The sequence below is a fragment of the Lissotriton helveticus genome, chromosome 1_1, assembly GCF_964261635.1.
Source record: "Lissotriton helveticus chromosome 1_1, aLisHel1.1, whole genome shotgun sequence".
Classification (NCBI taxonomy): domain Eukaryota; kingdom Metazoa; phylum Chordata; class Amphibia; order Caudata; family Salamandridae; genus Lissotriton; species Lissotriton helveticus.
The window spans coordinates 41,085,530-41,108,622 of NC_136057.1; the positions used below are offsets into that span (position 1 = coordinate 41,085,530).

The following is a 23,093-nucleotide window of genomic DNA, read 5'->3' on the forward strand; positions in this document are numbered from 1 at the left end:
GCAGTAGTCCATAATAGTCGACTGGTTTAGAGGACGTGTCTGTGTGTGATGGTGTGTACCACAGAGGAAATAACCAAGTGACCCATAAGTACTACCTAGAGAGCTGTAGTATCCTCTTGAAAAAAATAAAAATAAAAAGAGGGCAAGCAAAGAAATGAAATGGGAACTATTTAAGTAGAGTAGAAAATAAAAACTAAATACCGATGCGCGCTCATTTGCAGGTGGATGTGCACATGTGATCAGAAACTGCAGTCATTCACAGGGAGGGAAACATCCTTTACAATGCAACTTTTACCATGCAGTGCCTTTACGACGCAACTTTTACAATGCAAACCATTACAACGCATTGCGCTGGGGGGCGCTCTAGGATAGGGAATAGATTTAATTTACTATCCAACACCTTCCCTACTATCCACGGGGACTGGAGTTGGAATAGTAAATTAAACTAGTCACTATCCAGCACCCCAAAGCGTTATGCGTTGTAAAGGCATGCGTTGTAAATACTGCGTTGTAACAGCATGCATGGTAAAAGCATGCATTGTAATGTCATACATCCCACAGGGAAGATAGCCAATGACGGATGCGGATTGAACCATTAGCCCATGCAGTACGCTGTCACATAAGGAGACAGAGTGTAAATGACCAATGGCAGAAGAGGGCAGACCCAAAGACTATTTATATGTCTATATGGATATATATATGGGCAAGTTATCCCACCGCCTCCTTGGATATGTATCTATATAGGTATGGATGTATGCATTAGTTAATTATTTTTTTATAGCAAGATCTTGGCAGCCACCTAAGCCAGGCCTTATGAAAGTGGAAATCTTCAACCCGTAGGGTTCGTCACCATCACAAAAATGCTTCATTACAAAGGTAACCTATGAGATTTTATGGAGCAAAATACCTATCCATGGGTTTTAATACTGAGTCATAGGAATCCACCCTTAAATACCTATTGACTTTAACTTATGGTTTTTACTATCAATATGTCTGACCTACGGCCTTTATCATCATTTTTCATTATAAACAATCAGGTTAGAACCTTCGGCATGGGCTTGTCTCCATACCCAACTTAGTCCTACTGAGTTGGTCACACACCTTCCCACAAGGCATCCAGCAGGTATAACGTCATAAAGCGACAAATATGTAAAAAAAAGTACAGTGGTCTTAACAATTTAAATCACTACTAATAGAGTCTAAAAAACATTACCAAATCTTCTATCGCCAGGGTTTGTTCCGGTGGGCCAACAAAACCCGTTCCTACTATGGTAATCTGTGAGATTCTGTGTAACTAAATATTAGCTCGGGGCAAAATGAAAATTAAATTTGCATAATACGCATAATTACGGGCTATGCACTAAACAATAGTGTTAAGATATTAATTTTGCATAATTAGGAGTAATTTTCTGAATTTTCTAGATATTTTGCTTGAATGGGCAAATGCTATTTAAGTGTATTTCTCACACCCGTACAAAATGCATGCCTACAGGCTTTAAGTAAAGTGTAATAACCCAAATGTAAAACCCTATTGCCTTTAACACATGGGGCCTCATTTATGAGAAATGACGCATCGCTGCTTGAAAGCAGCGATGCGTCACTTCTCAGTGCGCACAACTTGCGTCATGGTTGATGCGTCATATTTATAATATGACGCATCATGTCGCAAGGAGTTACAGATACGTCAGTATTTCTGACGTATCTATAGGCGCAAAAGTGATGCATTGCTGGAGTGCGTCACAAAAGTGACGCAACTCCAGCAATGTGTACTTTCACATGGGCAAGTCCCATGTTGTTAGTGCCTGCGTCAGTCTTACGCCTGCCATGAAGCAGGCGTAAGATTTTGACGCATTAGTGGCCAAGAAATGGCGCAGTGAAATCATATAGATTTCACTGCGTCACTTCCATGACCATTTCTTGCGTCAAAACGCCCCCCCCTGCATACATTATACCTGGCGTAGGTATAATGTGGCGCAGGGGTTTACAAAGTGACGCATCTACCTAGATGCGTCACTTTGTAAATATGGCGCAACAAGGCACATTTTTTACGCCACTGCTGCGTCACAAAAAAGTGACGCACCGGCGGCGTAAAAGTGACGCACAGCCTCATAAATGAGGCCCATGGTTTTCACAGTAAGTTAGCCACTCCCGCTAGCTTTGTTATAACTTTTTATTATAAACTTATCACTCCTAAAGAATCTGACAGAATGTTTATCAGTGAACCTATTAAACCTATATCCTTTAATGTCGGCTTGAGGCTATAACCAACACAGGTCTACTGAAATGTGCGTAAACTAGCAACCACAATACACACATTTATAAAAACACAAATAAGTGCAGAATTACAATTGGCAGAACAATATACAACCCCTCTCAATACGGCCTAATGTGAGTCATTACTGTGAAAATCTTCTACTTCCAGAGTTTGTCGGGGTGGGTGACCGACACTAATACATTTGCCTACTAGAGGAAAACACCCGCCCGCCGGCACAGCGGCAATACTGGCGGACTTATTAGGATGAACCACCAAAAAAATCAACATAGTGTTCATAACAAACCACTATTAAAGGCATATTGGCTTGAACAAATCCTGTTCACAATAAATGAGCCAGGTGACTGGCCTTGTCATAGCATCCCATCATAAACAGACCAGACATGCGGCTCCTGGCCCAAGTCTGCCCGCGTACTAGTCAGGTCAATCGGTGCTGTCCTCCGCTTGTCACGATAACCAACTCAGGCTTACTGTTCTCAGCAAAAGATTTCCCACAAGGCAACTCTCGGGCCTATGCCGTAACATAAGAAATGTAAACAGATGTACAGTTGGTGAAGAAAAACACCATCTTTCCTGATAGAGTCTACTAAGGATTTTAGTAGCGGGTATCTTCTGTTCCAAGGGTTTGTTCGGGTCGGTCGCCAACACCAAAACCCTTGCCATCTACAGTAAACTGTGACTCATGCTTGTCAGAATATACAGACCAGGCCTACTGGCTTGGTCATAACATTTTATAATTATTAGATCAAATCTATGGAATCTTGTATGACTTTTTCCAATTAATCAATTAGGCCTCTGGCCTTTACTATTGGCTTTGCACCGTAACTAACACAGGCCTTTTCAAGTGTGCATAACGGGCAACCATCAAACCATCATGCATACAGTTATAAAATTACAAATATGTAGAAAAATACAGCTTGCAAAACAATAAACAGCCCTCTCAATAGGGTCTAACAAGATTCATCACAGTGAAACCCCCAGGGTTTGTTAGACTGGGGTCCAATGCCAAAACCCTGGCCTACTTTGGTAATCTGTGAGATTTCATGTAACACAAGACCTGCCCATAGCCTGTCACACAATGTGAGAACAACTAACTGTTAAAGGCCTACTGGCTTTAACACATGCTTTTCACAATAAATAAGCTAGACCAAGAGCATGTGTCATCAATCAATCAATCAATCAGAACATTTATATAGCGCACTACTCACCCGGAGGGTCTCAAGGCGCTTGGGGGGGGGGGGGGTCCGCTACTGCTCGAACAACCAGGTCTTGAGCTGCTTCCTGAAGGCGAGGTGGTCCTGGGTCAGGCGGAGGCGGGTCGGGAGGGAGTTCCAAGTCTTGGCGGCCAGGTAGGCAGGTAGACAACTTTTTATAACCAGAACAGACACATGGTATCGAACATAACGTTTCCCAGTGCACCAATCAGGCCTCTAGCTTGTCACCATTACCAGCTCAAGCCTACTGTTCCCAGCATACATGTTCCCACACGGTAACCATCAGGCACTCAGTCATAGAGTGAGAAAGGATAACAAAAGTACAGTTGGCAAAGCAAAATACTACCTCTTCTAAGCGCTCTTAAGAAGAATTCTCACTGTACATGTTCTATATCCACGGTTTGTCTCACGGGGTAACCAACGCCAAGACCCTTGCCTACTACTGTAGTCTGTGAGAATTCATGTGACAAAATACCTATCTAAAATACTTCAGGCCTCCGGCTTTTTTCATAACATTTCATAATAAACAGATCAGGCCTTTTGCCACGTCATTTGCTTCCCACAATGAGCAACTCAGTCCTGCTGTATTGAGTGTAAGGTTTACCACAAGCCAGCAAGTCTGTTTAGTGGAAGGACACAATTTCATCCCAACAAACTCATTCACTCATGGAAACCAACATCTGGGTGGAGTTTAAGTTTCTGCCTCCAAAAGTTCAAGCTTTGGTTCTCTTACCTTGGCCTGGTGGATGTTACAGTGCAGAGCGTTCATCTTCTCATCAAACAGAAGGCTGAACTCCAGGGTGCCCAAAGAAGCTGCGAAAAATAAAACCAGGTGTTACTAAAATACCCAAAACACTTGTTCTTTCCTGCTCACTAAATTAGGCAAACAGTTTTGACCTCTTATGACTCTCACGATGAGACTAGACTCTGCCACCTGACTGGAAAGACACAAGTATATAAACTTCACCACCAGAGGGCGCCTCTCTCTCTTCCCCTCTGCCTTTCTTGCTAGTTTGCCCTAAGTAGTTTGGTATCATGTTTGATTTGATTTGAAGTGTATCATGAGTGATTTCAGTCTCCTGCAGAGTTTGCTTCTCCGCTCTGGTGCAGGGTGTAGGTTAAAGCAGAGGTGTGAGGCAGGACATGATGCTGTGCCTGTCGCTGTGGTACAGGATATAGTTTAAGGTAGAGGTGGGAGGTACATGCATGATGCCGTGCCTGTCGCTGTGGTACAGGATATAGTTTAAGGTAGAGGTGGGAGGTACAGGCATGATGCTGGTTCTGTCGCTGTGGTACAGGATGTAGTTAAAAGCAGAGGTGTGAGGTACAGATATGATGCTGTGCCTGTCGCTGTGGTACAGGATATAGTTTAAGGTAGAGGTGGGAGGTACAGATATGATGCTGTGCCTGTCGCTGTGGTACAGGATGTAGTTTAAAGTAAAGGTGTGAGGTACAGGCATGATGCTGTGCCTGTCGCTGTGGTACAGGATGTAGTTTAAAGCAGAGGTGTGAGGTACAGATATGATGCTGTGCCTGTCGCTGTGGTACAGGATATAGTTTAAGGTAGAGGTGGGAGGTACAGATATGATGCTGTGCCTGTCACTGTGGTACAGGGTGTAGGTTAAAGCAGAGGTGTGAGGCACAGACATGATGCTGTGCCTGTCACTGTGGTACAGGGTGTAGGTTAAAGCAGAGGTGTGAGGCACAGACATGATGCTGTGCCTGTCGCTGTGGTGCAGGGTGTAGGTTAAAGCAGAGGTGTGAGGCACAGGCATGATACTGTGCCTGTCGCTGTGGTGCAGGGTGTAGGTTAAAGCAGAGGTGTGAGGTACAAGAATGATGATATGCCTGTCACTGTGGTGCAGGGTGTAGGTTAAAGCAGAGGTGTGAGGTACAAGCATGATGATGTGCCTGTCACTGTGGTGCAGGGTGTAGGTTAAAGCAAAGGTGTGAGGTACAAGCATGATGATGTGCCTGTCACTGTGGTGCAGGGTGTAGGTTAAAGCAGAGGTGTGAGGCACAGACATGATGCTGTGCCTGTCGCTGTGGTGCAGGGTGTAGGTTAAAGCAGAGGTGTGAGGTACAAGCATGATGATGTGCCTGTCACTGTGGTGCAGGGTGTAGGTTAAAGCAGAGGTGTGAGGTACAAGCATGATGATGTGCCTGTCACTGTGGTGCAGGGTGTAGGTTAAAGCAGAGGTGTGAGGCACAGACATGATGCTGTGCCTGTCGCTGCGGTGCAGGGTGTAGGTTAAAGCAGAGGTGTGAGGTACAAGCATGATGATGTGCCTGTCACTGTGGTGCAGGGTGTAGGTTAAAGCAGAGGTGTGAGGTACAAGCATGATGATGTGCCTGTTGCTGTGGTACAAGATGTAGTTTAAAGTAGAGGTGTGGGGTACAGGGCAGCATGATGCCATGCCCAAGTGTGAGGTGCTGCCATGAAGCGATGAGTCTCTGCCTAGGTGTTGTTTAGAGGTACAGGCATAATGCTACACCTTTCGCTGTGGTACAGGGTGTAGGTTAAACCAGAGGTGTGAGATACAGACTTTAAGCTGTGCCTGTCGCTGTGGTGCAGGGTGTAGGTTAAAGGAGAGGTGTGAGGTACAAGCATGATGATGTGCCTGTCACTGTGGCACAGGGTGTAGTTTAAAGCAGGGGTGTGAGATACAGACTTTAAGCTGTGCCTGTCGCTGTGGTGTAGGGGGTAGCTTAAAGAGGAGGTGGGAGGTACAGACATGATGCTGTGCCTGTCGCTGTGGTACAGGGTGTAGTTTAAAGCAGAGGAGTGAGGTACAGGCATGATGCTGCGCCTGTCACTCTGGTGCAGGGTGTAGGTTAAAGCAGAGGTGTGAGGTACAGACATGATGCTGTGCCTGTCACTGTGGTACAGGGTGTAGTTTAAAGCAGAGGTGTGAGGTACAGGCATGATGCTGTGCCTGTCGCTGTGGTACAGGGTGTAGTTTAAAGCAGAGGTGTGAGGTGCTGGCATGGTGCTATGCCTGTTGCTGTGGTGCAGGGTGTAGTTTAAAGCAGAGGTGTGAGGTACAGACATGATGCTGTGCCTGTCACTGTGGTACAGGGTGTAGTTTAAAGCAGAGGTGTGAGGTACAGGCATGATGCTGTGCCTGTCGCTGTGGTACAGGGTGTAGTTTAAAGCAGAGGTGTGAGGTGCTGGCATGGTGCTATGCCTGTTGCTGTGGTGCAGGGTGTAGGTTAAAGCAGAGGTGTGAGGTGCTGGCATGGTGCTATGCCTGTTGCTGTGGTGCAGGGCATAGGTTAAAGCAGAGGTGTGAGGTACAGGCATGGTGCTATGCCTGTTGCTGTGGTGCAGGGTGTAGGTTGAAGAAGAGGTGTGAGGTGCAGGCATGATGCTATGCCTGTCTCTCTGGTGCAGGGCATAGGTTAAAGCAGAGTTGTGTGGTACAGGCATGATGCTGCATCTGTCACTCTGGTGCAGTGTGTAGGTTAAAGCAGAGGTGTGATATGAGGTGCAGGCATGACGCAGTGCCTGTCGCTGTGGTGCAGGTTCTGGTTTCACGCTCAGCTGTGAGATGCAAGTGATGGCTTTGACTGTGGTACAGTGTTATTCCCTGCTCAGATGTCAGGTGCAGTCATGTTGTGATGCCTTTCATCTCTGGCACGAGGTGTGTTATGTGCAGATGTGAGGTAAGGGGAACATGAGTGTAGGAAACTGGCTTTGTATATCCCATACCAAAGTAAGGTATAGTGTGCACAGAGTCCAGGCAGTCCCAAGAGGTACAGCAGAGGCTAAACTAGATAAGTACTAACAGCTCCCTTGGTGGTAGTGTGGGCGAGCAGTTAGGCTTACCCGAAGGATTTATTGTATTCACTCAGGCAAGACTCAAGGCACACACTCAAAGACTGAATCCAGACCAATTAGGTAAGTCTAAAAAGGTATACTTATATTTTATTTTGTAGAAGCAAGCAGTACTAGGCACAAGCAAGTAAGAAATACTTTCAAATGCAAAGCTCTTACACAGAAATGCAATTGTGAATTGTATTGGAATCGATTACAGGTTTGTATTACTTTTAAAACAGTTCAAAATACAGTAAGATTACTTTTGACTACTCTTGCATTACTTTTCAGCTACTTCAAGTACTTGAGGTGGTATGCATTGAGATATCATACACTGGAGATAGTCACTTACAGGTAAGTACGACAATTCTGAATTTATAGCATAGTTACTTTCTTTTCATACAAAATAATAGGTCAACACAGACATTTTTTATGACCAAAACACGTAACATTGGTTCCTAGGGGAGAAAGAGTGTAAACGGCTCATGAGTAGCAGTTTTGGGTGTTAGGACCAAGGTCCCCCAAGGTTCAGTTAGGCTCTCCAGTTGCACCACGAGCGGCACTGGGGCGGCCGGATGCATGGTGCAGGGGCTCAATGTTAGCCAGTAGGATTAAGGGGGCCTTCGGTCTGGGACTACTTGCGAGCAGGCCACCTGTATGTGGAAGCAAAGCTCCTGGGGTTAAGCTCAGCACTGTAGGGGCCAACAATCAGCACAGGAGCAGCACCACCAGCTGCACAGGGGAGGCAGGATGCAGAGTGCAGGGGTTCAATGTTAGCCAATAGGATTAAGGTGGCCTTTGGTCTGGGACTGCTTGCGAGCAGGCCACCTGTATGTGGAAGCAAAGCTCCTGGGGTTAGGATCAGCACTGAAGGGGCCAACAATCAGCACAGGAGCTGCTCCACCAGCGGCACAGGGGAGGCCGGGTGCAGAGTGCAGGGGCTCAATGTTAGCCGATAGGATTAAGGGGGCCTTCGGTCTGGGACTGCTTGCGAGCGGGCCACCTGTATGTGGAAGCAAAGCTCCTGGAGTTAGGATCAGCACTGAAGGGTCCAACAATCAGCACATGAGCTGCATCACCAGCGGCACAGGGGAGACCGGGTGCAGAGTGCCACGGCGACGTTGAGTACCCTGCGCATTTTCCTATAATGAGGGCTTTAATCTCTGGTACCGTGTGTTGTTTCATGGACATGTGTGAAGTAAGGTCATAATTTGAGGGCTTTCATCTCTGGCAGTATGGTGTTTCGTTCACACGTATGTAGTGAGGTCATGATGCGATTTCTTTTAGCTCTGGTACAGTTTGTCATTTCATGCACAGGTGCGAGGCACATAAATGGTGTGATCCTGGACAGCCCTCATTCTACTATCTACTTATCTCTCTACCGCCCCCATCTGGCTGAACCTCATACTCGAGTCCTAGCGCACACTCTGCTGACACGACTGTTCCTCCTGCTTCAGTGAACAGGCAAGCACAGGGGACTAATATAATTTGATATCATGTCCCCAGTTGGGACCGGATGCGAGTACCTAACTGGCAATGCTCATCTTTGATACGCATCTGATCTTTTGTCCGCAATTAACCTTGAGGCTTTTTATCTTTCATAATCAGAGCATCACTGGAGCTGGTGAAGCGGCGAAGAGCTGAACCGGGCTGTTCTAGCCCATCAACACTTCCATTAGTTCACATTTAAATTCTCATTAGCTTAATGACCATGTACAGCAGCACATAACAGAACACAAGCAAACCCCTGGGTCTAAACTAGAAAGAAAAACAGTGGGTCAGTACACCCAGCTGGAGTGGAGGATTCCTTTTAAAAGACAATTTCCCTCACCCACCATATGTGGTATGCTTCATCATCGGGAACCTCCTCGCACCGTGATGACTAGTCATGATCTGGGCTATAACCCCTCTTTTGAGGGAAGAGCACACCGGATGATTTTCAGAGGTATAGTAAATACCCTTATAATGAGCTACGAGTGGTGAGGTAAGCAGAGCGTGTGTGAAAAAACACGATAATTAAAACTGGCTACAGGATACGTGAATAACTTTATTGGTGCGTCCCTGGGTCAGGATTAAAACAAGCAAAAATGGTAGGGTATATTATAACTGCTGAGATTTACCATAAAGTTAGGTCAACATGTTTCAGCCTATGAACCTCTACAGAGGTGATGTGGCATTCATCAGGACCTATGTAAGTGGTGCTTCCGCTCAAGAAGTGCTAAGAATTATATTTGAAATAATACAAAGCCATCCAGTGGCCCAATATGAATACAAGGAAGGGATCCACTGGCGGTCACCTGAAAAAAAGGTATACGTAAGCCGAAATATCCCAAAACAACTAACTAGCTAGGAAAAAACATAACATAACACATGTATTTGTAAAGCGCACGTTCACCCGTAGGTATCTTGGCGCTGAACAACAGATGTTTATTGTTACCCAACTCAATGGTACTCAGTACAACTGGTAAACAGACCAACTCAAGGTATCAAACCTATCAAACGCATTGGAGTGTGGCGGGCCTATTTTTATTTTTGGCACCCGTGGAATGAACCTATTACCATAGTGGAGAACCATGGGAACAGGTGAGTGTTATAACAGGTGTGGCTTAGCCTTACCCACATTTGTTGGGCGTGGTGCCTCAGCTGAGGCCCTGGCCTGGAGCTCAGGGTACTCTCTACCCTATATGTCCTTATAGGAGAGAGTTTTAGGGAGAAACACAGAAATAGAGTAAAACTCAGAGAAATTGGTGGTTGTTGGTCTGATGTTCTGCAGACCTGCTGGAAGAAAATTTGCAGTACCTAAATCTTTTACAATAAGCCTTACATTTATATGTTTCTTGTCGGGCTTGACCCATCTCGTACTACAGAAAATCAATAAAATCTGTTTAAAAAAAACTCAGAGAAATTAAGAATGATAAGACTCTCTTGATAGTCATATTCAGAAGCAAAATAGGGACCAGACACTTGCCAACACTAGAAAGCTCTCACAGACCAAGGTCAGCGAAATAAAGAACACATTTAAAATGTAGCATATCTCTTTATATGGGTGTTGCCAGGTCATTTCAACTTATTTAATAAGGGGAAATCCTCTCAAAACAAAGAAGTAAAAATCCTTCCACCCAGCAAATTAGGAAGGAACAGATTTGTGGAAATGTGTTGGTTTTGTCAGCAGTAGAGCACTGCTCTCCCCAGACCAATCATGCCATCAATGCTGCATCAATCTCATGATACCAAGGTGTGAAGCTCAAATCCACTTGCAGAAGACAGACAGTTCTTGTTACCTCCTTATGGTGGACTCAGTCTGGGTTCTGGGTCTATTGATTTCATTAACTGCATATTTCACCTTTGTAGATGATTTCAATTTTTCTGATCTAGCTAATTGTATTTTCCTAGTGATTCTCAGTAATTTTCTTCTGTTTTTTAGTTTACAGTCCCCACGACACAAAGGGCTCGATTCACAGAATGAATTTAAGACTCAATCCTAAACTTACTACTATTTTGGTATTCACAGAATGCACTTACTACTTTTGCCATTCACTGAATGAACTTACTACTTTTGGTATTCACAGAAGTTAGGATTTTGTCTTAAGTCTGTCTTAAGTCTGTCTTAAGACAAACTTAAGTCAAAATCCTAACTTCTGTGAATACCAAAATAGTAGTAAGTTTAGGATTGAGTCTTAAGTTCATTCTGTGAATTGGGCCCAAAGTGAGCAAGGGACTCAAGTCTGAGCATGTAAGTGATGATAAGGCATGAACTGTGGTGTTCCTTAACCTGATGGGCTGCTGTGTGAAATTGTTTTTTGTATGTAGCCAGGGGTTAGACCTGTGTCTTTGAGGTCCTGCCAATGTTGAGCAAATACAAGAAGAGTCCTATTTCTATTTCTATATGCAAACCACTAAGGAAGACAAATCAATAAGTAAGTCAGATGCGTATTTGTGCTACGAGCCTGAGTAAAATACTACAATGCATTAGGACTAATTAAATGTAATTTAGGTCCTGCCAAGCAGAACATTTGTAGTAGTGGGTAGCGTGTAATGTAAGCTCTACAATTATGCTCTCCTGATAGGATGAAGCGATAACATGTTTGCTTATTTCGCTCCGGAGACTTTGGGGCATATTATCAAGGCAGGCAAAATGAAATTATCGCCGCTTTTGTGGCCGTTTTCGGCCACAAAGAGACGATAATTTCATCGCCCTATTAGCAAGCTGTCGCTAACACCAGTTAGCGACAGCTTGTAGGCGATAGCGAGCGGTTTGGGGCCCGCTTTGCATGTCAGCGATATTTATCGCTAATGACATGCAAAGTTGGCGTACCCAACCTGTTAGCGACTGAAAGCAGTCGCTAACATCGCTATCGCCTATTATCAACGCAGGCGTAGCGATTAAAATATTCGTGTTAAGCGCGAATATCCCCAAATCCTAACGCCTGCTCATACCACTTCTTAGCCTGTATATCCAATGGGAGGTGGATATTCATGTTAAGTCCCTATTAGCGATAATGCCTGAATATCGCTGGATTTCCAGCAATATTCACGCATTTCGCGGCTTTCGCTGGATATTTTATCGCTTTGGACCTAAATGTTGCTAATAGCACGTTATCTCTGCAATAAAATCCGGCGATGAGTGGCGATAAAAAAAATGTCGCTAGGCCTATTTAGCAATAAATATCGCTAGTTGTTGAAAATATGCCCCATGGTTTTAGAAACTATTTGAATTCAATGGTAATATGGCATGTATTTTCCTTTCCATTCATAGTCCTTACAATAATAAATAAACAAACTGACCCACTATGAGTGGAACAATCCAGTGTTGAAATCTCAGTGCTCATTGGGTTTTGCCCAGATTTCTATCACTGACCATGCCTAGGCTTGAATGGATTTTGACCTCACGACTAGAAGAAATCACAATTTGAAGAGCTTGCACCTCAAAATGTTGTCTCTTGTTGCACAGTTTTGAACAGGGCAATTCAATGTGAACATATTTAGGTTCATTTAAACTTTCATGTTCTGTAAAACTGTCCACTTCATGGGATGTGTTCATGCCTGTTCCATAATCAGGTGGTCATGAATTTGTCTAGCAAACTGCTTACTAAAAAGTTTTATTATGTTCAATAAAAATAAACTGAGGTTATGCAAATGACCACATAATGAAGGTGACAAGTAACAGTAGTGCGCTGCAAAATGGTAAAAGGAGGGTGACGCAACTTTCAGTGTGTAAAACACCAGCCAATTAACTCCACACAAAACAGTTGTATGTCACAATATCAAAGAGAGACATGCTGACCTGCACACACATCAACTATACATATCAACTACCACTATAAGGATGTATAGTCTGCATATTCTAAGGTGAGATAGAAGGGAGTATAGATTTACAATCCTAACTCATTATCTACTTACCTTGACAATATGGTGCGAATTGATTTTGCGAAGTAGATATATGTTCAGGTCGATGTTACAACTCATATTGTGACTCCCCACTCTAAAAGCCCACAGATCGAAGAGACTGCTACTCAGGTAATAAGACCAGAATTGACAGAAATGTATTCCAGAGCAGTGCCGCAGAGCTACAGAACTAAGCTGCCCCATGGATGCGATTTATCATCATCAAGGACCTTTCTTTGAGTTCAACCCACAGTGGACCAACCCCTGAAGACATTTCTTTCATTATTTTCGGCTGTCCCTTGTATCGCTTTGTCCTGAGGAAGACCGTCCGTGCCTATTATTCAATCACGCACCTTATTGGGTCGAAACGTCAACGTGCTTATGATAATCCTGACACAACTCTCTCCCTACTCTCTCTGCCGCACATGAAATGGAAATTCAAAATCCCGAACGGCACGGAGCTTTATGCACCTAGGGATGGATGTCCTTTGAATGACCAGTTCTAACAATTCGTACAGCACTGTATATATGTTGTTCACATTTAGCACTTTTTTCACACTTTTTTCACCATATCACTTGCGCCGTTGCAACAAATTGTATGTTAATGAACTTTGACAGCCTTCTAATGTCATCTTGACACCATAAAATGTAAAAGCATTTATGGATTTATCCCTAAATACAGACTTTGATTGATTTAATTTTGGTGTGTTATTTGATTCACGTTCTTTGTCTTTTATTCCCTTTCATTGTCTTTGATTATTACTTAAAAGTTTGCGCACTGTTTTTTGTTCTTGACTGGTTATTATTTAGTAAACCGAGAATCAATTCTGTACCCGACAGAACCAACATTGTCCACATTCTGTGGTCTTAAATCCTTTTACCGCACGTGCTTTTGTGTGTGTCTTTACTCTTTCACATCCACCCATGGATTCTGGCGCATTCCCAGTTTTCACGCAACGCAGTGAAGCAAATTGGCTTGCTGCATGCACTGCGTTGCATTGATTCTAAGGATATCTGCCCCCTAGTGTTACGAGCTACTGTAACCTGAAAAACACCAGCCTCAATTAACCACCCTGATCCCCAGAGGACATAACTTCCAAGCACCATGGAAGGCCTGCGTAGGGTTTGAGAGATGGCAGGACAATGGCGCTCAAACAGTAGTGAAGGTAGTATTATAGTGGTTGAATTCTGAGAAAGTCAAAGTAAATCACGGTGCGACAAGTATGGAGGAATACCCTAAACCTCTCAAAGAGCCAAGGATCACAATCCCTAGCCTCGGAACAATTTGTAACGAGTACTGTGCACACGTGTGATAATAAACAGTAATAGTACTGAGCAATTGGCAGAAGAATCAGATGACGTCGGTTAGGTGATAAACACGTTGTTTATATGAACATTTTCTTCATGTAATATAACGCCAGCCGACACGTGTTTCGTCAATAGGGGGATACCTGTGACTCTTCAGGGCTGTATGGGCGTCGTATACAGGAGCTAAGGACCGGTGATAGTTCCAACCCGGTCGACGGGTAAAATCATCAAAGCATTAGTAATTACGGACGGATGAGGGGAAAAGACACAGAAGGGTATATCTGTGTGGCCAGGACCTTGACGATAACAGGTCGTAGCAGTACTCCTCTCTTCAGTCAGGAAATACTTTATTATTTATTTAGAAGTTTTCTATAGCGCTAACAAGACCCGAAGGTAGCAGAGCGCTTTACAGTAGAGGGAATGAAAAAGAGAACAACATGACACAAATCCAATAAAAGCAATCAGCGAATGACAATTTGGAATGAGGAAAAGTTCGGACAGCAGGACTTCTTGGTACAGGATTCAACGTTACCGCATGGATTCTGGGACGTTTGCTGATCCAAGTTACCCACAACCAAGGGAGCGGATAAGGCACAAGGATTTGAGTTGGCTCTTGAATTCTGCATAGGACGGTATAGTTCTGATGTGCGTTCCATATTTTGGGGGCATTTCCTGAGAAAGAGCAGTCCGCAGTTCTCTTCTTTCTGGTTTTAGGTAGGATGAGCAGCAGGGAGTTAGAGCTTCTCAAATTTCTGGCTTGGCCTGCTTTTTTGAGCTTGTTTGCCAGGTATTCCGGTTTGCCGGTGTGGAGGGCCTTGTGGGTTAGGCAGGCCGTTCTGAAGGTACTCCGCATTTCCGCAGGGAGCCATTTGAGTTCTTTGAGTGCCGGGGAGATGTGGTCAGATTTTTTGCAGTCTGTGATCATTCTCGCTGCCGCGTGAAGTGTTGTTTTTAGTGGGGCCAGGTGCGATTTGGGGATGCCTGTTAGGATTGAGTTCCCATAATCCAGTCTTGATAGAACTAGAGATTGCATGGCTAGTTTGAGGTCCTTGTTAGGAATGTAAGGTTTAATTTTGTTCAGAAGTCTGAGGTTGAAAAATATGCTTTTCGCCGAATTCTTAATGTGGTTTGTCAGGGTTAGTTTGGGGTCTAGGGTGAAGCCCAGGGATTTAACGGAGTCGGCTAGCGTGAGGTTACCTTTAAGAGCATCGATCGACTTTAGCCACTCGGTGATTTGAGGGTTATCTTCTCTGTTTGAGATGAGGAGTGTTTCTGTCTTGTCGGGCTTGAGTTTCAGGTGATTCTTTGTCAGCCAGTCTTGAACTTCATTTAGGACATCTTGAGTCTGTGGATGTCTTTAAGAGAGGAGGTTTCCAGGTAAATCTGCGTGTCGTCCGCGTAGAGGTGGAAGTGGATGTTGGCGTTCCTGAGTAACTTGGCGAGCGGTTCCATGTAGATGTTAAAGAGCTGAGGAGAGAGCACTGATCCTTGAGGGACACCCTTGTTGACTTGCTGGGTATCGGAGGTGAAGTTCTTAATTTTTATTAATTGCGAATGGTTATGTAAAAAGGAGGAAAACCACTTGAGAACTACCTCGCCAATGCCGGCTCTTTCTTGAAGAGTCATGATGAGGAGCTTGTGGTCCACCGTGTCGAACGCTGAGGAGAGATCAAGGAGTATGAGGAGGCAGCACTTGTCAGCGTCAAGTGATCCATGAATGTCGTCTATGATGTTCAGCATCGCGGTTTCTGTGCTGCGGCCTTGTCTGAAGCCGGATTGGAGGGGGTCCAGGAGATTGATGTTGTCCAGATGTTGCGTCAGTTGCAGGAGTACACAGCGTTCAAGTGTTTTCGAGAGCAAAGGGAGGTTGGATATCGGTCTGAAATTGTTCAAGTCAGTTGAGTCGAGACCGGGTTTTTTCAGCAGAGGAGTGACTTGCCCCATTTTTAGACAATCGGGGACCACTCCGCTTTGTAAGGAGCTGTTTATGATTCTTCCCCAGATGGGCGCTAAGGTAAGCTTCATTTTTTTGATTAAAGAGGGGGGAGTGGGGTCTGAAATGTGTGCTGATGGTTTGGAGGTCGAGATCAGCGAGATTATCTCAGCTTCCTGGACGGGGCAAAAGCTTAGCCAGGGGGAGGAAAAGGAGTCGGATGGGAGTGCCAATGGGGTGGCCGAGTTTCTCTTCTGGAGGTGTGGGTTGTTGATGTCTAGAGATAGTTCGATTTTTAAGACCTTATCGTTGAAGAAGTTGGCGAAGTTATCACAGAGTTCTTTGGATGCCTGCAGGGTTGAGGGCAGGGGCTTTGTTGTTTGTTGTCTGATTATGTTGTAGAGTTCTTTGGGTCTGTTTTTGGATTTGACCAATGCCTCGCGGAAGAAGCTGGATTTCTTGTTTTTGATATGGTTGTTGTACTTCCTGCGGGCTGATTTTAGTTGGAGGTGGAGAATGGCGGTTGGGTTGTTTCTCCACTTTCTTTCTTTGGCTCTCAAGTTTCTTCTTTCTGCGTTGAGGTCCGCAGTGAACCAGGTTCTAGATGGAGTGGCTCGGCTTCTTTACGGAGCTCTGTCCGTAATTACTAATGCTTTGATTTTACCCGTCGACCGGGTTGGAACTATCATCGGTCCTTAGCTCCTGCATACGACGCCCATACAGCCCTGAAGAGTCACAGGTATCCCCCTGTTGACGAAACATGTGTCGGATGGCGTTATATTACATGAAGAAAATGTTCATATAAACAACGTGTTTATCACCAAACCGATGTTGTTGACAGGCAAAGGTTGGCCCTCAATGCTTGGCCTTTGAATAGGCCCTTCTGTTTTTATAAATATTCTACTAAATTTGTGAATCCTGTGGAAGACACTCCTGAATTGCAAGTCGCAGCCATCTTCAATGTCGACCAGGAACTGAGACACCAAAACTACTACCACGGTTCCCAGCTGCCATTTTTGGTGTCCACAAGAAAGATAAATCTTTCTTCATAATTTAGTTAAAAGCAGTGCTTAATTTGAGCCGGTGCTTTCTGGTGCTTAACATCAGCACTTAATTGGTTTCCGGTGCTCAGCACCGGCACCTGATTGTTAACACCATATTTGGAACAGTCTACCACATGGTGGCGGTGCTTATCTAATTTAGAGATGAGCAGAACAATGGTTGTTTAGGAATACAATATACATTAAAATTGCTAATACCTACCTCCCCAGCCATACCTTTAGCTTTGGGGACCTGGAATAATCTGATCTGGTGCATTTACATACGAGAGAGATGGTTAGTAGTTGTTTTGGCAGCGATGACAAGGGCGATGGGTGGTGCAGGCTGCAGTGGCCTCCTGCTCAGATCTCTGGCACTTAATATTTTACAAATTAAGCACTGCTCAAAAGGTGGGGGCGGGGCTTAGGGGACCCCCCCCATTGTGTCTTGGGCAAAAGGCTCCCTCATCTTATCAGAAGCACAAGCTCTCTGGTTCCAAAAGACAAATTGCGGGCTCACCAAGAACACACTGAGGCTTGCCCATTGCTCCCGATTGGTTGGCTTCACTGTCACTCTTATTTGCTTGCTTTCTATTGAATGTCTTTCCTTGTTTCAGCCTCTCCTGCTTGTGTTTGTCCCTCCCATAGAGATAAGTCTCCTTATCATCTCATTGATTTCCTGCATTCTATACTTTTTCTGTTCGCTTTTATGGAACTACTTTTTTCTTCTTGGCTAAGCACTTCATGTGAGCACAGGGGTTTGTCATCTATCTCTTTCGTGTGCTTTTCTCCAACCTCCATGTTGCTCTCTCTCAGAGATGTCCATCTCTCACACCACATACACTTGTGATGCTCTCTCTTGCCCGAGTGCTTCTCTCCCTCGCGCTTCAGGTTGCTCTTTTTTGCCCACATTCTTTCCTTTTGCCCGGGGTTCTCTCTCTCATGTTGCTTCAACCCCACCTGTCCCCAGTCTCCTACCACAGTCTGCACATCCGGCTCCATTTAAAAAAAATAAAAAGAAACTTTTTTGCTACATTTTAAAAAGTGCTTTCACACTACTTTTAATTTTTCTTTACTAATCTCGAATTGGTAAATAACAAAATAAAAAAGCCCATGTGCTTTTGTATGGGCACATTCCTTTTGAACCCTCGCTTACAAAATGGCACAGCGGCCACGTCATTGCACTTTTTTTTAACATTACTGCATAGCAGCTGAAGCATGGCTAAAAGCAGTGCCAAAGCAAATAGGTCTTATAGGCAAGACCTATTGGCTTTGCCAGTGCTTGTTTTTTATATTGACAGACTTGCGAAATATTTGCAAATAACAAAAAGCAGAGGTATACACCATTGTTAATTAACCTATTAAAGCCTGATCAGTAACTTAGAAAAATGCTTATATCTGTAAAACAAATCAACATTCAATGCTGGAAATGCCTTCCAAATGATTGGACCATCTGATTACAGTCTAAAATCATAACATCATTCTGTACACTGATGGAGCAGCTAGCGGTAGGTATTCAGCTTGCATTTGACTTCCCTTGCGTGATAACAACCTTATAATTCGATCCTTGAATACCCTTGATAAGGTTGTGGCATCTCGTCAGCGCCGTTCGCTACTCTGCACACACCAAGGACTCAAACCAAATGATCCAATCACCTGGACAGCAATGCAAGCCTTCGGTTTGTGCAAGCTCACGTGAAGTTCTTGAGAAAACTTTGGATGTCCCATTGGTGTTATGCCTAAAGACTAGCTTATCATACATAAAGAAAGCTAACATTTACGGATGGCTTCACTATAGCCTTATAGCCCGCCGGAGCGGGCTATACCGGCTATTAAAGGCCCGCTACCACGTTAAAGGCCTGAGCCGAAGGCGAGGGACTTTAACAAGGGAGCTGGACTTTAATAGCCGGTATACCCCTACGACGAAGGACTATAAGGCTATTAGAATATTCTGCCACTAGAGGGCAGAATGTTCTAACAAATAAAACAAAGGCCTCTCGAAGCTCGAGGGGATTTAAATCCCCTCGAGCTCCGACAGGCCTTTGAAAGACATTGGAATGTTGCTCTGCGGGCCTTTAACGGCCAGTAGAAGCAGGGAGCACTCCATTGTCTGCAATGGAGCTCCCAACATTCCAATGTTCTAATATATGTTATACAGAGTTTTTGGACATTAACACGATGAAGAAAATTATAATTCAATTATTAGGCCTTGAAAAAGAGAAAGGTGTCGCAAAACACATTTTGGCTCCTGCTTTGGCTCCGACACATAGGCCCTCATTATGATGTTGGTCGGACCGTAACCAACAGCCTGTCAGTTGTTGTCCGACCGACATCTAGTGCCGCGGTCCGACCGCTACATTATGATGCGCAGCAGTCGGAGGTAACGTGGGGAGGGACCTACAGACGATTCCAACAGGCTCAAGGAGGCTCAAGGAGCCCATCTGACCATTGGTCGGAAAGTAATTCCCTACAATGGGGCAGTGCATGGATGCTTATAAAGTGTATACACTATCTGGCTGCTGTGAACGTGGCTGCATCCTAATTTGGGATACGATGCCAGTCGGACGCTCGACTGACCGGCATCGTAATGAGGCCCATAGTTTGTGTTTAAAATATATGCTCTTTGTAAATTATTTAGAAGTTTTTTTATTTTTTTGAAACGACACTGATTATCTTATCACAAACTCAGACTTCTAAGAATTAGGGATTTGTGCTGTATCTTGTGTGATTTTTTTTGCAGAAGCTTAATTATTTAAATAAATAATGTATTCATTTAACCATACTGAAAAATAATAAATATAATTTGACAAAACAAGAAACTGCATTTTGCCTCCTACACTTTTAAAAATATTTTATAATCTACAGCGTAAGAGAGCGCCTTTGCACTAGACCTAAAGCCCATCAATTCCCAGCTGTTCTTGGATAGGATATGTTGAACACCACATCCAGGGATAGAAAGGCTCAGCAAGCTGAGAATGGCTGTGGAGAGAGTTAGTGGCCATCAGAAATGAAACCCTCATCAGGCAGCTGCGACTCCATTAACCGCTGCACGAAGCGGCCCCCGCGCCACAGCCGCGCGCTGATTGGCCGCAGGAAGCGGATGAAGGATGCTGGAACTGCACTTCAGGGGACACTAGCATCTCTCTCATTCCTGGCACGTGGAGGGATGGCTGTGCAGAGAATTATGATGAACCCTCTGATCTGCTGCAACTGCTGTCAGTTCACAGAGAGCAGGCATCACCTCAGCTGTAAAGGGTCTATGGGGGTCTCACAAGCATGCCTTGGTGTTTATACAGAACAAACTAAGCAGGGAAGCTCTGTACCTAATGAGGTGTTCTGAGATGATTCAAGATCTTGTACATTAGGTGGAGAATGACAATTTCCATCTGTGCATACATTCAATGTGCACACATTTACTTACGTAATATATGTCACATATTTTCAGTTTTAGGTGCAGGGAGATTTAACCCCTTCGCTGCGGGGGTTATTCCCCCACTGTGCTGGGGGGGAGGGGACGCGCACAGCGCCCGCATGCTCATGACGAGCTCAGCTCGTCATAGGCATGGGAGGGGTTAAGCTTTCATTTAGGCCTTGATGGGTGAGCTATAATGCTGCTGGGGGGCAGACTGATCCCACCTCCAATGACTCTACTACAACCCACCCATCACATTTAGACATCCCCTCCATACGAGAACCGATTTGTAACCAAACATTTACAGTGCTGGCCAGTCTGTTACTCTACCATCGTTGGCCAGTTGGGAACTTTTTTTAATGTTTTAAAGACAGACGCACACATTGGGGGGTTGTTGTTTAAAAAGAAAAAAATGTAATTCCTTGATGCAGTTAGAATGTTTGGTCTTAGAGCTTTCTGACTGCTGCTTTTTTCTTCCCCAGGATTTGGACAGGATAGGCCCATCGTTTCCTGCAGAATTCTGCAATAGTCAGCCTTTAAAGCTGATTCTCTTGCCGATGTTGTTGACATGCTCAACACCCGCAAAGCCACTTCGTAAGAAAATGATGTCTTACCCTCGTCCTTTATAAAAGCTCTTTCTGTGGGCACTTCCTTGTTCCTACTCACCAGTGTTAACGCCTTCTTTACTCAAAACACACAAGATGATGGACGGAATGTTGCACAATGGCAAAACGTTCACCCAAAAAACCCAGATCTGGGATCGTTATTTGGCTCACCAAGCCACCCCAGTTCAGACATGGCCATATGCAAATCAGTCTGGACCCTGTGCCTCATGGGAACAGTCCAGCCCGAACTGCCAAGCCATGCCTTCCCTGGACCGGAATCAAACATCCTAGGACCGGTTTCTGGCATTCCAGCCGTCTTCAGCCAGGATAGCTTGACTCCGTAAGAAAATGATGTCCTACCCTCGTCCTTTATCAAAGCTCTTTCTGGGGGCACTTCCTTGCCCCTACTCACCAGTGTTAAGGCCTTCTTTACTCAAGGCATCTTTCCAGAAGCTCTCTAGACAGGCCATGACCTCCCACTCCTAAAGAAACCTGCATTAGACCCTCATGACATCAACAACTACCAGCCCATCACTAGCCGATCACTCGTTGGCAAGATCATTGAAAACGTAGTGTATGTTCAACTCCAAGACCACATGCTCCCCATCTCCGGCACGACTACCAGCATAGATCAGATCATGCGGCAGCACTGAGACCGCTACGTTGAACCTTTGCTTCCTGAAATTGCAGGACCCCTCTGCAGCCTTCGACACAGAGGGTCGTTCCACTCTCACGGGCTGGGTCTGGTGGCTCCGTGGACTAATGGATCCACTGTAGGGGCCTGTGTTCGACCTCATGGTCACAGGTTCAAATCCCGGCGGGTCCACTCAGCCTTTCATCCATCTGAGGTCAATAAAATGAGTACCATTGAGTTGGGTAACAATAACCATCTGTTATTCAGCGCCAAGAGACCTCTGGGTGAACGTGCGCTCTACAAATACACATGTTATGTTATGGGCACTCTAGAGTTTCTAATGAGATTCACTGGCAATGCCCGTCACTAGTTCTCTTCCTACTATTCTAGCATGAATAAGTTCGTTAACATGAGCACCAGAAGACCCCTATCACCTGTGGAGTCCCCCAGGGTTCCAGACTATCTCCTTTCATCTTCAGCCCACACACGGACCCACTTGCTGCTTTACTCATACATAGCAAAAAACGTATAATTGATGGACGGAATGCAGAACAAATCAAAACATTCACCCCCCAAGTCAAGAGATCTGGGTTAAATCCATCATTCTTTAGCCCACTCTGCCACCCCAGTTCAGACATGGCTATATGCAAATCAGTCTGACCCTGTGCCTTATGGGAACAGTCCAGCCCGAACTGCCAAGCCAGGAGCTCTCTGGACTGGAAACAAGCTTCCTAGGACCGGTTTCGGGCTTTCAGCCCTCATCAGCCTGGATAGCTTGAATCCAGTGGCACAGTGAGCCAAGGACCTACGTCTGGGCACACCTGGCGCACTTAGGGCGAAAAAGCTCATACATAGCAGCATCACGATTCAGCAATATGCTGATTAAACTCAACTCTACTTGGAAGTCCCCTCTGCTTCAGACATCAAAACCTGCAAACACTGCACACCCTCCAGTTCTGTCTGGAAATGGCTCAAACAGGAATTACAGATGTGGAAATACTGCCCTCCTGACTTCCCCCTCAGACATTACCGCAGAGGTGAGCTGGCGATGTCACTGACAGGAAACCGGTAACCACTGCAGAACTGGGCACAGTATTCTGAATTCTCACAGTAATTCCCTATTCTCAGGGTTCGATCAGCGTCCCACTTGGATAAGATTGCTAATTTAACATCACAAAGTTATCGATTCCCACAGTATCGGAACTGCTGGTATGAAATGACCACTGCAGCTTTACCACCAGCTAGGAACGGAGGGCCCGATTCACAGAACTAACTTAAGACAAATTCCTAAACTTACTACTTTTGATATTCATAGAAGTTAGGATTTTGTCTTAAGACAGACTTAAGATAGACTTAAGACAGAATCCTAACTTAAGTCTGTCTTAAGTCTGTCTTAAGAGCCCTGAGCGGTTCGCCCTGAAGCACACAGTGTGCAGTCCAAGAGCAGCGCCGGGATTGGAAAGCAAGGCCCAGGGC

The 23,093-nt window shown here is 44.9% G+C and overlaps 1 protein-coding gene across 1 annotated transcript in view; it reads right to left on the reverse strand.

Annotated features, from left to right (window-relative positions):
• LOC144820579 (double C2-like domain-containing protein beta) overlaps nucleotides 1-23,093 on the reverse strand; it is a 546,929-nt gene that overhangs the window by 235,103 nt on the left and 288,733 nt on the right. The window contains exon 2 of the mRNA XM_078677947.1: nucleotides 4,220-4,299. Coding sequence (XP_078534073.1) covers nucleotides 4,220-4,299 — 80 coding nt within the window. The remainder of the gene's footprint in view (nucleotides 1-4,219; nucleotides 4,300-23,093) is intronic.